Raw genomic sequence first — 17,156 nt, forward strand, 5'->3', positions numbered from 1 at the left:
CAGGAGAGATTGTCCCCATCCTCTCTACCACATCCCCCCCCCCAACCCCCCACTCCTCTCCATCACCACCACTGCCACCACCATCACAACCACCACCACAGACAAGACGTGTTATACTCCCAAATGCAAGTCAGGGGCCAAATCATCTCCATTCTTCCCTGCTGCCCGGATTCATCAGGGCAGTATGGTCACAGTCAGAGTGCCATGTCTGCGGCCCTTTCCCTCTTGTCTTCTCTCTCTCTCCCTCTCTCTCCCTCTCTCTCCCTCGTCCCACAGTCCCACCTGTGGGACGAGGGTGTACAGTCAAAAATGTACACCCATTGGTCGGACAGAGCTGCCGGACCTCCCACAAGATGACCTTTGACATTTGACCTCAATCAATAGGCTTCAGTTGTGACTACCTCTACAACTTGGTAAAGTTTCATGATGATTGGTTTGGAATTGTGACCTGTAGGCGAGTGACATACAAACAAACAAGAAATATGTCATGCATAGCACAATACTTGTGAAATCCCTTAAATAAGTTGTTGGCCTATGATGACCTCAAAAATAATTGGTGGTTGAATTCAGTGACCTGGTATGCAAATCCTCTTAAAATCTCAAGTCAATCGGATGAAATTTGAGGATTTTAGAAATGCGGCCTATGTTGACCTTTTGGCCTATGTTGACCTAAAAAATAGTTGGGGGTTGAATTCACTTTCCAGATAAGGCAAATCCTCTTCAAGTTTCAAGTTAATCAGATGAAAATTGAAGGTTTTAGAAATCTGGAAATGGTTGTTACCTTTTGGCCTATGTTGACCTCAAAAATACTTGGTGGTTGAATTCAGTGACCAGATATGCAAATCTTCTTCAAATTGCAAGTCAATCAGATGAAAATTGAGCATTTTAGAAATTTGACAAAGTTGGTGACCTTTGGCCTATGTTGACCTTTTGGCCTATTTTGACCTAAAATGTAATTGGTGGTTGAAGTAAGTGACCAGATATGGAAATCCTCTTCAAATTTCAAGTCAATCGGATGAAAACTGAGGATTTTTGAAATTCGACAAAGTTGGTGACCTTTGGCCTATGTTGACCTTTTGACCCCAAAAACAATAGGCTTCTTGCTTATGACCAACTCGACCATTTGATGAAGTTTCGTGAAGATCGGTTGAAAATTGTGACCTGTAGGCGACTGACATACAGACAGGCAGACAGACAAACAGGCAGACAGACAAACAGAGAATAGCACACAAGACCAAATCTTTGATTTTTGCAAGTAACAAGATTTCATGCAGAGCACGATAGTTGCAAAGTCAACCTCTCCCTAAAATAAAAAGTTACTATGGATACATCAAATTGTCCATTTCAAGTCAATTTTCAAGTCAATCAATCAACTTGACCTTTTGACCTGAAAATAGTTGGTTTCCCAATTCAATGAGGCACTATGCAGTTGGCGTTTAATTTTGAAGACAATTGGATGAAAAGTGATGATTTTTCAGATGAAAATTGATGCTTTTAGAAGTTTGACCTTGAGTTGACCTTTGACCTTTTCACCTCATAATAGTTGCTTCCCCAATTCAGTGATGTCCTATGGAATTTTTGTTTAATTTCCAAGTTCATAAGATTAAAAGTGACGATTTTTCAGATGAGAATTGATGATTTTAGAAGTTTGACCTTGAGTTGACCTTTGACCTTAATAATATTTTGTTTCCCAATTCAATGAGGCACTATGCAATTGCTGTTTAATTTGTTAGTCAATTGGATGAAATTTGACGATTTTACAGATAAAAATTGATGACCTTTTGACCTCAAAAGAATTGGTTTCCCAATTTAGTGACAACATGCAAATGCTGTTCAACTTTGATTTCTTTTTTTCTGTGTGTATTTGCACGTAGAAGCTCCACTGATACTGTGCATCCAATTTAAGTTCTTCACTACCGTCCAACAACTGTACAACTTGTGTTTTGCCGCATAATTTGGCCTTTTACAAGAGGATCCAGACCATTTGAAAAGGATTTTACAGGAGTTAAAATCCCACCTGTAGCGGATGTCCTACACGTGTTTCATTCACCTCGATGGAGAAAGGCCAAGTCAGTCATGGACATCTACGAAGTCGATATTTTCTCGGTGCAAGGACCAGGAGAATTTTGGGTCCAGATACCAGAATATGAGCAGCAATGGCCAAATTCTGCAGGTTGTGTGGTGGAGCCTCAGCTGTGTTCTGCGGAGTGGTTCAAGGCTCAAACATTTTTGCCTGGAGCAAACGTGAAACAAGGGCAGATCTCCCGATGTCACTGCTCTCCATCTTGTCTCCCGCTCCCTTTATCATATGTTTTATGTTTTATGTGTCAGTTTGTCTTTTTGTGATTAATGTTAGTTCTTACACGAGCCTCGATCTTGTATACAAAAACTTTCAAGTCAATCGATGAAAAATGGCAATTTTCGAAATTTGACCACAAGATGCCCTTTGAACTCAAAATCAATAGGGTTCTTCCTTATGACCAACTCTACAGGCTACCTTTAGAGGCCATTTTTCCCCGAAAAGCGGGGGTTGGCCTTTTTCGGGCACCGTGGTTGTTGTTTTTTTTGTTGTTGGTCCCCTTTTTGAAGCAATGTTTTACGGCCGGATGCCCTTCCTGCCGCCATCCCTTTTTGTCGCCTTTTACGACAAACAGGGAATTACCAGTGAACTGGTACTCAATTAGCCGACCTCAGAAGGATGACAGGCTGAGTCAACCCCCCTGGCGTTAATTCAGCGATCGACCGGGATTCAAACCCAGGATCCTAGGATCCTAAGCTGGCACCCTAGCCGCTAGCCTAACACCAGGCTCCAGGCTCCTAACTCCAGGCTTATGACCAACTCTACCATCTGGTCAAATTTCGTGAAGATCGGTTTAAAATTGTGATCTGTTGGCGATTGACAGACAGACAGACAAGCAGACAGACAGACAGACAGACAGACTAACGCACAAGACTAACCAATATACTTGAAAAATCTTCGATTTTGCAAGTAACAAACAGATGGACAAACAAGGGTGAAAACATAACCTCTGTCCACCTTCGGAGGTGGAGGTAACCAAGACCTTCGGAGATGTCAATGCATTCTCAGCTCACTTGGACTTTAGTCCGGTGAGCTTATGTGATCGAGCAGTGTCAGTAGGTAAGTCATTGAGTGAGTGAGTCTGTAACCACTTCAGTCATTATAATCGTTTGAACCAAACACACGATTTTGATGAAATTTGGCCACAAGCCTCATATCTGTTGCCAAACGAAGGTGTACCGGCCGCATCAAAATCTGAGTTTATTAATGGGTTGAATGGTTATGGGGAAACAATGGGGGTGACTTTGGACTGTTGAAGCGCTGCTGAAAATATTGTCGTGTGCCTGGGGTTTTTTTTTGTTTTTTTTTGTATACAGAATCGAGGCTCGTGAAAGAGCTAACATTTATCACACAAACAAATCAAACAGACAAACAAAATATATAAAAAGAGGGAGCGGTAGACAAGATGGGGAGAGAAGGGGAAGCACACAAACAACATTTGAGAGCAGGGACATCGGGAGATCTGTGGGAGGGAGAGGGCTTGGGGGGAGGAGGCATGGGAAGGGGGGGGGGGGGTGGGAGGAGTATAAAACACAAGGACACCAAGGACTTCCAGGAAAGAAGTTGGTATTTCAAAAAAGTGGATTTGGGGTGAAATTAGCGGGGGTAGAAAAGATCAAGGTTTTGGATAGGGGAAGATAAGAGATGGTGGTGAACAGCTGTTTTAAAGACCTGGAGGGAGGAGTGGGATTGAAGAGAGTGAGGGAGTTTGATCCAGAGGTGGGAGAAAAGAGAAAAGAGGAATGAAGGAGTGAAGGTGAGCAGAGAGTCTTGATTTTGGCAGTTTAACCATAAGAGGGTTGCAGGCAGATCTTGTGCGACCTGTAGGAATATTTGGGGAACAGAGCCCAGAGAGAGCTGGGGGGGCAAGGCCGGAGAGGAGTCGGTAGAAGGCGGAAAGACCACCAACTTGCCTGCGGTGAGTGAATGAAAGGCCTTTGGAGTGAGCTTCATCACAGGAGATTCCAATGATTCTGAACGCTTTGGTTTCAACAGCGTGAAGACGAGCTAGGTGTGAGGCAGGAGCACCAGCCCAGAGGGGAGCGCAGTATTCCATTGAGCTGCGGATGAAAGCCTTGTATGTGGTGAGGAGCTCAGGTGTGCCAAGGAAGGACTTTGCACGACGGAGGATGCCCAGTCGGCGACTGGCTTTGGATGCCAGATTTGAAATGTGGTTTTCCCAGGAAAGATCATGGCAGATAGTGAGACCCAAAAGCTTGAGTGACAGAACTTCTTGGAGAGGATTATTCAGAAAGTGGATGGGAGGGTTGTCCAGTCCGTCTTTCCGGAGAGACATCGTAAGAGTGTGAGATTTGTCAGGATTGAAAGACATGTTCCACTTGTTTGACCAGTCTGTGATTTTGTCCAGGTCTGCAGAGAGTGAGGAGGCTGCAGACTGCCGATCTGAGGGATGAGGAATGGAGCGACAGAGAGTAGAGTCATCAGCAAAGAGATAGAGAGGATTTTCAAGAGAGGCAGAGAGATCATTGATGAAGACCAGAAAAAGCACAGGGCCCAGAACACTGCCTTGGGGAACTCCAGCCTGAACAGGAAGAGGAGATGCGAGAAACCCATTCAGGGCCACACGTTGACTACGACTAGAGAGGAAGTCCGCCAGCCATGCGTGGATATTTCCATGGATACCAAAGGAGGAGAGTTTGGTGAGCAGAGCGGGGTGCCAGACAGTATCGAAGGCACGTGATATGTCACGGGAGACAGCTCTAATTTCCTGTTTGGCATTGAGGACCTCCATCCATTGTTGAGAAAGCAGAAGCAGCATGTCCAGAGTAGAGTGACCAGGTCTGAAACCAAATTGATGATCAGAGATCAAGCCATTGGAGAAGAGGAAAGATTTCACATCCGAAGCAATGATGGATTCCATGACTTTGCTGATAATTGGGAGAAGGCTGATTGGTCTGGAGTTGCTAGGATCTGTTTTTGCACATTTTTTGTGCAAATCGGTGATATTGGCTGATTTCCAAGCAGTTGGCAGATGACCTTGAGCAAAAGAGAGGGTGAAGAGAACAGAGAGAGGGAGTGAAAGAGCGGAAGAACAGGATTTTAAGACCCGTGGGCTGATGCCGTCAGGTCCAGTTGCAGAATCAGAGTCGAGGGTTGACAGAAACTTTTCCACCTTGTCAGGAGGAAAGGACACAGAGTCCAGGAGCAGCTGGGTACGACTGGGTACGGTGGGTACAGAGAGGGATGGGTTTGGGACACAAGATTTAGAGGCAAACAGAGTTGAGGCATTCAGCTTTTTCACGTGCGGAGTCAGCCGTGTCGCCGTTTTAGGTGAGGGAGGGGATGGAGGGGGAACAAAGACCAGAAACAGATTTGACCAGATGCCACCAGGATTTGGAAGAGGGAGACAGATAAGAGAGTTCGGTCTTGAGAACGGAGAGATATTGTTTCCTGGCTCTCCTGAGGGTGGACACACACTTGTTTCGGGCTTTGTGAAAGGAAATGAGATTTCCTTCCGTTGGATTTGCTTTCCAGGAGACGAAGGCAAGTTGTTTCTGGGCAACAGCCTCACCACAAGATTCCTTGTACCATGTACGTGAGGAAGGGTATGACAACTGAAGACGAGATGGGATAAATCTGTGCATGAGAGTTGAGAGAGAGCAATTTACTTTGGAAGACCCCAAGGTTATTATTATTAGTTTTTATTTTTTATGTTATAATTATGTTATTATATTTGGGTTAAGACCACAAGACGATGAATGGACAAAACTAGCTTCAACTCCGATGCGTATACCCATCTTGGCGGTAGTGACATGAGTGGGAAGGTTTGAGGTCTTTCCTGATCGGGAACACACGCAGGTGTTAATCCGAACCCACAAACAAAGAAATGAACCAGGACGAGAAAAGTAAAATGCACAAATAATAATGGATTTAGTAAAAATAATGAAAGCACAATCTATATAATAATAGCGTAAGGACTCGACTTTGTTATCCCTTTTACGCCGCACCCAGTGACCCGATGCCCACGGCACTAATGGATTTACGATCTACGAACCGCGCACTTTGTTTATCACGTACAGCCATACTCGAAAAATCTGAATTAGCCGACGTTGGGGCCCAAAAGCATCCGATTAACTGCCGATACGACGCCATCTTATGACGCCATCGTATTGGCGTCTGCTGGGCGAAGGCGAAGCAAGCCGTCCACTGATTCGACAGGCGAAGGCGAAAGCAAGCCGTCCACTGAGTGGACAATCCAGAGCATGCATTTGTGCCGGTGTCGGCGATCGTTGTTCATATATGCACTCTTCATTCTCATCTTTCTTCCTAACTCTTACTCGGACAAGCAAATCCCCTATGCCATCCATAATGGTACACTCTATCCATACACCACATCCTCCCTTCCGTGGATGTTCCACGGGTTTCGGCTAGTTAAAATGAATGTGAGGTAAGAACTAAAATTTCTAAATGAGGGACCCACCTACTCAGACTCGTATACAAACACGGGGAAAATGGAAGTAAAAGAAAATAAATGATGCTGTGGTAATCGGCCGGCACTCCGCTTTGCGTCCCCAAATGGCTGGTAAGGCTTGCTGGTCGCTCGTTGCCTCCAAACCACCGTGCAGAAACGCACAAAATGGCGTGGAGTGTGGTCGCCGACGTCCATTGGAAACATGACGCGGACCCAGTCCACCGCCGACGTCGATCCTGTGCCTTGTAGTTCCGACTGTTCCGAACCGCTGTTTCTCACCATTCCTTTCCCAAGAGCACACACGAGCCAAAGCCCACATGCCCACGACCAAGCCGGAACAAAGAGGAAATGCGACTTCCTCCAACAAGCGCCAGGACAGAGAGACAAAATTGGCGAGACCGCTTTCTTTTTTCCTGCTCTACCGAATCTTCCACGATGATGTCACACTCTCTCCAGTCACTGAGCGCTACTCAATCACGAAGGCCGGGGTGTGGCCTCCCCATTACGATTCGTTGGGGGGGGGAGAGGGGGGGGTGCGGAGGGGGGCGGAGTCTAATCTCTCTTCAGAAATGTTAGGATGACGTCGAAGGCCGTGAGGCGGGGCTTGCGTGCCAATCGGCAAATGTGCTGATCAGCAAATGTGCTGCGTGTTGGTTAGACCTCGCAGTGTTGTTAGCGAATGAGTCCATTTACAGTGCGATTGTTGTAGTTATTGTAATGGTGGCCCTTTTTGATGCAATAACACCGAAGGGAAAATTCACAGGGCAATTACACACTGGGGTTTATCCTTAAGCCCGAAGCTCCGCCTCGTATGGAGACAAATATACGATCTTATTATATACAGAGTCCCTACTTGGTTTACATTGAGGTGGGCTTCTTCTTCACGTTACTCAGAGCATACTAAAACTTACACATTCCTAACTTTCCTATGAGATTCATCATCTACCCCCACACACGTAACAATATGTAAAAAATTGCCTTGCCAAAAATTGCTTTGGCAGCAGGCAAGATTGTGAAAGGTGTGCAAAGGTTTCTCTTCCTCTGCTCCAATTGGTTCACATTCTCTCTCTGCCATTTTCACCCTATTATTTGTTCTAGGTCATCTTCCATCTGCTTGGAAATCCACCAACATCACTGCATTGCATAAAAAGGTGCAAATACAGATCCACTTAACTGCAAACCTATTAGCTTACTTCCATTCATCAGCAAGGTCATGGAATTAATAATCGTAGATGATATGAAATCTTTCCTTTTCTCCAAAAACCTTATCTCAGAACACCAATTTGGTTTCAAACCAGGTCACTCCACCTTAGACATGCTGCTTCTACTCACCAAACAATGGATGGAGGCTGTCATTGTCAGATATGAGATCAGGGCTGTCACTCTGGTCATATCTCAAGCTTTTCATACTGTCTGGCATCTTGCCTTGCTCTCCAAACTCTCTGCCGATGGTATCCAAGGCCAGCTCCACAATTGGCTTACTGACTTCCTGGATTCTCTCGTAGCCAACGTGTGGCACTCAACGTCTGGTACTCCTTTCATCTCCTCTCCCTGTCATGGCTGAAGTGCCCCAGGGCAGAGTTATTGGTCCAGTCCAATTTCTGACCTTCATAAATGATCTCTCTGACTTAAATCCTCTTTAACTATTTGCTGATGACTCCACACTCTGACATCCCTCATCCTTGAGCCAGGCAGGCTGCAGCCTCTACCCTCTTCAGACCTTAAGAAAATCATGAGATTGTCAAACATTTAGAACTAGCAGAAGTACCCGGCATTGCCGGGCGGGGGGAGGAGGGGGAAGGGGAGAGGAGGGGAACGGGGGGGAGGGGAGGAGAGGGGGGGGAGGGGAGAAGAGGGGGCGGAGGGGAGAAGAGGGGGGAGTGGAGAAGAGGGGGGAGGGGGAGGGGGAGGGAGAGGGGAGGAGAGGGGGGAGGGATGGGAGGGGGAGGGGGAGGGGAGGAGAGGAGGGAGGGGGAAAAGGGAGGGGGAGGGGAGAAGGGGAGGGGGTAGGCTGGAGGGGGAAGGGAGGGGGAGGGGAGGACGGAGGGGGCAGGGAAGGGGAGGGCCAGTCAACAATGACGTTGCAGTTCTCATGGTCGGAGAGCAGCACAACAATCGCGACATCGTCCTGCATCTTCGCAACAGCACGAAGCGGATTTTGGAGACTCACCGATCCTGTGACGCCCTCCAGTACCGGCGTTGCCGGGCGGGGGAAGGGAGACCCGTACATTCCCAACCCGTACATTTGCTCTCTCGACTCAAGCTCACTCGGACAAAAGCCTCGCACAAATTACACCGTGAAGGCCCAATGGCCCAATGTGTCTATGCCACAAATCAAGTACGTGAGCGAGTCGGGCGCACTGAATTGAAAATATATAGAATGCTCATACTCCATGAAAAGTGAAGCCGCCGTGTCGCCATCTTGGTTAACACGACTCGACCAACCCGCTTCGCGGATCTCGTTTGTTTTGAACGTGTGAATTACGTGCGAACGCGTAACTGAGTTTATGGCGGCAAGGAACATCACTTGATCGCTCTGAGCGAATCAGCACGCTGCTCTGCCACCTGCTCAGATTCCGTGTATAATATTCCTCGCTGAAATGCGCTGAGGTAAATATGAATAAAAAATATGGATCTCGTAAAGATGAAAGAAAAAAAAACCTATGTGGTGTGAATGGCAATGTTCCTCGCTGAAATGTGAAAAAACACAATCGCTTTTCGCTCTGAAATACGTGCGAACGCGTAACTGAGTTTATGGCGGCAAGGAACATCACGTGATCGCTCTGAGCGAATCAGCGCGCTGCTCTGCCACCGCCTCAGATTCCGTGCATAATATTCCTCGCTGAAATGCGCTGAGGTAACAATATGGTAAAAAAAATATTATGAAATATTTTTTTAAACTTCGGCCATGTTCTTCCCAGGCTCAATGGCTATGTCTATGCCAAATATCAAGCACGTGAGCCTCTCCGTTTAGGAGTCTATCGGTAACATTACACACACACACACAGACTGTGTTTTATATATATAGATATATGTTTTCTCCTTGTGAGTGGACATGAGCACTTGTGAGTGGATCAAGGCACCACAGCCTATTCAAAGTACCATTGTGGTAAAGCATAAACACGCATAAAGTACATCAAAATGACAACCCCAAAGCGAAGGCCCAAAGGTTTACCTTGAAACAGACCTATGCTTGTCGATCAATGCATTTTCTACTTTTTAAAAGAACGAAATAAATTATATAAGCTCTAGCAGGAAAAGTTTCACGTTCTTTCAATTGGATCTTTAATTAGATTTATTTTGCCTTCCTAACTCCGGAGAATTCTCACAGGCGTGACTGCGGAAGCCGTGACGTCGATCCTGCTGGTTAATTATTTTCATTGTACCCAATTCCCGCTGGTTAATTATTTTCGTAGCACTCAATACGGTTGCTCTTTCGGGCACATTCCTTAATCTTTTCTTCACTCAATATAATTGTTGGAACAGTAGAAAAAGTTAAGTTTAATGCTTTTGCAATATGGAGAAGGAAGAAGGACAGCCTTGCTTAAAGCTGGGTAAAAGCGATATCTTTAGCTATTAGCGATCTAAATCATTAGCGATTCTTATAAATATAACTTCGTTATAATAATCGCTGAAGTCTTAAATTTTTCAGATTTCACTCCAGGATTCGAAACTTGTTAAGTGTATGAGATCCTATCTTCAAATCGAAATCCAGATTTCGATTATATGCTTTCATTAGTCCGTGATATACACTTTGTTTGGAGAATCGCTTATATTGTTAAATTTTTCAGATTTCACTCCAGATTTCGATACTTATTTAGTCAACAGGATCCTATCCTCAAATCCGAATCCAGATTTCGATTATATGCTTTAATTAGTCCGTGAGAGGTCATAGTAGTTGCAAGACGAGGCACGTTTGAATCGGGGGAAACAAGATGGCAGCTTAATAACCCAGCGATGTGATAGTGGGCTGAGGTGGTGCACCGCCATTTTGGTGAGGCTTATTTTGTTGTTTTTTTGTTATGAGCACCCCATTAATCATCTTCAAAAGAGGTCTTTAAACACCCAGTTTTTATTCATGCACTCCCTTGGAGATCGATACGTATGCCTGCAAATTTTTGGGCCACTAGGTTTCATGGTTGGAGTTTGGAGTTGAGGAGGAGACACACACACTCTGCCTTTTATTGGCGCTGAGGAAGCACCTTTAGCGATTGACTTCCAGCCAGTGTAACGCTAATTCCTGTCACAGGAATTCTGAGATCATATAAGTGGGCGTGGCAGTTCCTGATTGGTTCGTGTTGGGGAACGCCTTCTCGCTGCCGACGTGACGTAAATTCGCGCACGCGCACTGGTGATTGGCGCTGAGGAAGCGCCTCTAGCGAATGACTTCCAGCCAGTGTAACGCTAATTCCTGTCACAGGAATTCTGAGATCATATAAGTGGGCGTGGCAGTTCCTGATTGGTTCGTGTTGGGGAACGCCTTCTCGCTGCCGACGTGACGTAAATTCGCGCACGCGCACTGGTGAAGCTTACTCGATCTTACTCGATCCCATATTACATGTACTTTCATTGCATACAAATTATACTTCCTCCTAGAAATTCCATGCCTGAACCTCAGCGCAATCCAAGAGGATTCACTTGTTATTATGGATATATAACCACCCTGGTATATCAATAGTGGGCACCATCCATATGTAACCACCCTGGTGCATCAATAGTGGGCACCTTCCATATATAACCACCCTGGTGCATCAATAGTGAGCGCTACCATGCAGTGTTAGTGCGAGACATGTATGAGGTTATCTTGAAGACTCAATAGCTCAGTGGGCTAGCGATGAGGTCGGTGGGTTTGAGTCCCGGTTGAGTCAGAATTTTTTCACACTAGCCCCACACAGGAATTTATTCCTGTTTCGTAAATTTATACATAGCCACCCTGTTGCATCATTACTGGGTTGAAATCCATTGATTGTATGTTAAGCCAGAGGACCACCTACATCACTACATCCTCGTTACATCCTTGTTGTTACATCCTTGTTGTTACATCCTTGTTGTTACACTACACCATCTTTGTTGTTACACTACATCACTACATACATACACCTACATCACGTTGTTGGTGGACGTTAAATATCCCACTGTGTCTTTCACAATGAATAGGTGAGCTATCTCCAACACCCTGAACATATTACAAAATTCTGCTCTGTCGGACTGCTGGGAAGGCAACGGAAAACCACTGAGCATAACCCTTTGCTTATAAATTGCTTCGGCAGTACTGTAGAGTATGCATTGATAATGGCGATGAAAACCCATTGGGTTCAAACACACAACTGCCTCTTTCACTTAATAATGATGTGCCTTTCTGACGGTGCAACAGTAACCAGAACATTTCTCTCACTTGCCCTGCTCCAGATGTCAAAGTTGACCAAGGTTGCGAAGAAGGTCTTTAAAAGGCCCGATCCCGGTGGAACTATAAATACGATTATCCGTGCAGGACAGGCGAGTCCAGGCCCTCCATTGGGTCCAATCATCGGCCAGGTAAATCTTCCTACAATTATTATACCGCTGGCTTAGCAGTGGGATATTTGAAAGGTTAGACATGACTTAACCTGTGTAGCTGTCAGTGAAAAGTTTCAGTTTATGAATACTCAGAATAAATTACACTTTGTGTTATTTAATTTTTTCTTGGATTGAAATGGACTGCATGTTAATTAAGTGCTGTTCTTGAATTCTGAATGAATAACCGCATTAAAAATTATTGGTTCACGAGTTATCAAACAGGGTGACCACTATATTCGTCATGGGTGTGTGTCTGTCTGTGTGTCTGTCTGTCTGTCCGCAGCATAACTAACCGATGATATCATCCGATCTTGATGAAACTTGGGTGGGAAGTTGATATCATGATCTAGTTGTGTCCTGCCTAGAGTGGGCGTATTGCGCCTATTGTGGGCGGAGCGACGCCCAAAAAAGATGTCTTTTTAGGGGGTAATCGAGTTCAAGCTACATGTTCTCCGAGGGGTTTGGTGGAATCTGACAGGGGTTTCGGTATTTGGTTAGGCCAATGTCATGTGTCTAGTCACATGGAGCTCGATTTTTCATTTTCGCTCCAAGGTCAAGGTCACAAGGTCACGGAATTTAGAAAAGTCGATTTTTGATGGTTTTATTACATTGTTCGCTTCCTGGTAGGGTGAAATGTCGTACATGATCTTATATTATCACATACATCATGAAATACAAGTTTTCCAACAAATTTCAGAATCTTCGACCTTTGACCTTTGAAGGTCACAAAGGTCAAAGTTTCAAAGATGTCGGAATCGAACCGTATTTTCGGTATTGTGTAGCTAACTAACCTCATAACTGATTATGCATTATTTTCTATCTCATTTCAAGGTCAGTAACCTTCATTTTGACATTTCCGGGCCTGGCCTGTCTGGGCCTGTTTTGGTTATGGTCCGTCCTTTGTCATTGAATACCGCTCGCTCGTGAACCATCGTCGTCTCCTGACTTGTCAATATTACGGTGATTTAACACTCATGCAGAAAAAGGATAGTATAGGATAGTGTAGAAGTACGTGTACTCGCTTTTGAACTGTCGAGTTTGGGTTGGAATCTTGACCCAGCTACAAACTGTCATCCTGGTGTTTTGCATGCAGAGTGAGACATCAATGTGCACCGTCCACTGGAAGGATGTTAAGTCGAAGGACTTGTCTAGCAGCACTGGTCCTTGTTGGACATTAAAGATCACACATGGTGTGAGAGCATGAATAGTAGGCGAGTAATCGCCACCACCCTGGACAAATTACAAATTTCTCTCCAATGCACTTCTAGTCGAACATCAGACCTGAACTGCTGGAATGTGAAAGGCATAGGCCAAACATGTTCTCTTGCTGACCCCACGAGAAGGTGGTCACTAAAGAAGCTGTAGTAGCGGTAGCAGGACAGTAATGTGGAATATACACAATACCAGTATATACTAGTGTCGTGTGTTTTATCAGCACCTGGTCGAACTCGGACAGTGTACAAGAGATTTATTAATAGATCAATATAATACATGCATGGAAGATGCTGAAGTGGCGAGTAGGACAGTAACGCCAGCATGGATGACATCACGGTCATTACAATCATGCACAGCCCGCACCAACATCTCAGCCAGCACCAACCCGCATTCGGCTTAATATACTTTCCCCTAGTGTCAGGATAACTCATAACACCGCTCCAAGTTGACAATAAGCCTCATTCTGAGAGAATGCTTTGCCAAGGCCAAACATGGGATATGGTCAACAGTCGATACTTTAGTCAGACAGTTAGATGCCAATGAGAGTGTGTTGCTGCTGTCACCATTAGCATAGGGAATTCTATGAAATCCCCCACACTAAAATGACACTCGGTAGAGAGCATACCTCTGCCAGGCTGAACAGTTTACATTTTGTAGCCCACTGGTAGGCCGGAGCTGCATTCGGACCTTAACCAAAATTTAATCGGCTTGTTATTGTCACTTACCCAACTCATCCACCAAGTTTGGTCTGAATCCGTCCATAACTTTTTTTAATATCGTCCTATATATCGTTTTTGGCTCCATCTCTCAATGGCAAACTTCTTAGCTCTTAAAAAAAGCTTCTTAGCTCTTACACGAGCCTCAATCTTGTTTACAAAAAAAGAAGAAAAAAAAGACTCCCATAAAAATAAAATTTTTTAAATTCTCGTATCCTAATCCGGATCTTCACCAAGATCAAACCAATTCGTCCTTGTCACACACCCAACCAACCTGAACATCAAGTTTTGTCTGAATCCATTCATAACTTTTAAGATATCCTGCTCACAGATAGACATGGGTGAAAACATAACCTCCGTCCATCCTCGGTGGCGGAGGTAATAATTATTATGAAACAGTGATGAATACCGCAGGGTGTGAATATAAATTTGTATTTCTCTCGCTTTTCTATTTTCACGTGTTTTGAATATGTGGTGTGATATATGTTGTTTGCTAAACACAATGATGAACGTAGGTCATGGTCTGTAGTTTAGTCGTTGGAGGTATGAGGGGAGTGTGGTTTGGTGGAGGCGATTCTGATGTACATTTGCATCGGGGGGGGGGGGGAGGTGGACTTTGCTGTGATCGATGCCTTATTAAACTGGAGGAACGTTGAAAGGGTGACGCGGCATAGAGTGACGAGTTCTTCCTTGGCGGCAGTGTGCAAAATAAACATTTTATAGAGAAAACGTGCCATGATGTATTTGTGCCGTATGAAATTACTCCCAAAATGTCAAGATTTAAAATTATTTATTGAAAATGCTGCAGTATTTTTGATTGAGGCTGCATTCCTCAACCCAAACAAAATGGCATTTTATATTTACCCCAAAGAAAGCATTCGATTTATGAAAGTTTCATTTGTGTACATTTGACCTCGTTGTGAATTGTTAAGAACGAATGTTTAAAAAAATATAGTAATTACTTTTCATATACAAAACACGATTGCAAAATGTATTTTCAAACAAACCTTAATAGTGTGTCACAGAATGATTCATTTGAATGAGTTAGATGGTGAATTAATAAATCGATACCTGAGACACGCACTTTCTTTTTGAACTCGTCCGATTTCTGAACTCTGACTGCACGCTTGTCCGATTCATTCTGGATGTTGCTGTCGATATAAAATAAAGCTGTGCAAATGAAAATTTTCTATTGGTTAAACTTCCTACACTCTCATTTCCAAATGTCCTTCTTCCCTACTGCTTCCTCTTCTTCCTTTCCTTTCTGATTCATTCCTGGATCATTCGCAAACCCACACCTGTCCCAATTTGTGTTTGTACAGCGCTGGCTTTCTCCTTGCCTTTAATCATCCATCTCACCATCACAACAATACTGATGTCAGTTTTCATCAAATCTGCCCTCGGTGTTCTCAAATCCAACCCATTTTTGTAACGATTTGCAGAATTCCAGTGGTAAACCCCTTCACTGGTAAGCCCCTTAATGTCAGTACCCTCCCACACATAATATCCTTCATGCCCAGACACTCACTCTTCCCCTGCCCTCACCCTGTGCCCCCCAATTTTGTGTCCCTCCACCCCATATCCCTCTCCCCTTTATAAAGCCCTACACCCTCTCAGCCAGCTTCCCCACTTCCCGACCTTTTATTTCTTCCACACACCACCACTTCTCCGCTCCCCCACGTCCCCTCGCTGCCCCATCTCCACACCCATCTCCCTTCCACATTCCCGCACCCTGCCAACAGCGCCTTCTCCACTAACCCTAACTGTGTGGTCCTCTAACATCCAATGGCTCTCCTCCAATCTTAGCTTTCTTAATCCAAGCCACTACTACTTAACCTAACTATATCGGCTTCACAGAATCCTTCCTTCCACAGGAGATCTGTGTTTCCTTTGTTTCTCTCGCCGACTACTGTCTCCGGTTCGACAGGTCTGAACCTCGTCCCAGTGGCGGATTTGCAGTTTACCTCAAGATCTCTATTTCTCACTGTCCGTGTCTCTCACCCCTCAAATTTCCCAGGAGTACCTTTGGCTGCGCATTTCCCTCCTCGACCACCCCTTACTTTTCTGTGTGCTGTATGATCCTCCGAACAGTGATAATTCCATTTTCATAACCCTCTCTCTCGCTACCAACATGGACCAACTTGTAACCATCCTTCCCAACTCCCTCTTCCTAATATGTTGCGATTTCAAATGTCACTATTTCTATTAGCTGGGCATTGGCACCTCTTCAACCAGCCACTACACTGCAACGCAGGACTTGTGTGACTCCATGGGTCTAAGCCAATCAGTGAGTCTCATGATCCTTCACTGCTCCAATTGATTCATCTGAATATATGTTTATGAGAGTCGACATCTCTGTGGCTATTGTCAGAGAGCTGCCTCAGCACCAGAGACTCTGGCAGTTCACTCAGGCTGACAGGCAGGGAATGCAAGCAGCCATCTCACTCCAGGACTGGTCTTTCTTCACCGCCACCCCCAATATTTATGCTGCCTGGGAATTTATCCACGAAAACCTGCTCTCACTTAAACAAAGATTTATACCATCTCGACTGCAGTTGTCATATCCATCCCAACCATCCCTGGTACACTGAATCCTGTGGTGAGGTAGGTGCTTTTGAACAACTGGCCTTTTCTTTGTGGAAGGAAACCCGACCAAAGGCAATCTCAGATCACTCCACAAAGCCTTGAAGAAGTGTGTCCACTCCCAGGAGAGGCAGAAACAACATCTAGCTAACATCAAGACAACTTTCAAAACGATCTCATTCCTCAAAGGCCTGTTGGAACCTTATCAAGTCTGGCTCTGGTGTATGCTCCTTCACCATCACTTCCCTCACTTCAAATGGCACCACAGACGACTCTGCTCAGGTAAAAGGCAAACGCCTTAAATGATCTGTTTGCTTTGATATATTGTGGACCCATCCCCTCGCTCCATCTACCTACCCTACCCCCTTTAGTATCCAACTGCTCCTGTATACTGTCTTTCTCAAGTGACTAGGTGGAGAAGTTTCTAGCAACCCTCATCTCCAATTCAGCAACCTACCTGAGCAGCATCAACGCACGTGTCCTAAAGATCTGCTCTGTCGCTCTTGCACATCCTCTTTCTGCTCTGTGTACCCTCTCATTTGCTCTCGACCACCTTTCTTTTGAACTCGCTTTG

The 17,156-nt window shown here is 45.0% G+C and overlaps 1 protein-coding gene across 1 annotated transcript in view; it reads left to right on the plus strand.

The window, feature by feature from the left end:
- MRPL11 (mitochondrial ribosomal protein L11) overlaps nucleotides 1–17,156 on the plus strand; it is a 193,399-nt gene that overhangs the window by 6,509 nt on the left and 169,734 nt on the right. The window contains exon 2 of the mRNA XM_068135657.2: nucleotides 11,922–12,047. Within this exon, the coding sequence (XP_067991758.1) occupies nucleotides 11,922–12,047 (126 nt within the window). The remainder of the gene's footprint in view (nucleotides 1–11,921; nucleotides 12,048–17,156) is intronic.

This window comes from Myxine glutinosa, chromosome 5 (genome assembly GCF_964187855.1).
Source record: "Myxine glutinosa chromosome 5, kmMyxGlut1.1, whole genome shotgun sequence".
NCBI classification, from domain to species: domain Eukaryota; kingdom Metazoa; phylum Chordata; class Myxini; order Myxiniformes; family Myxinidae; genus Myxine; species Myxine glutinosa.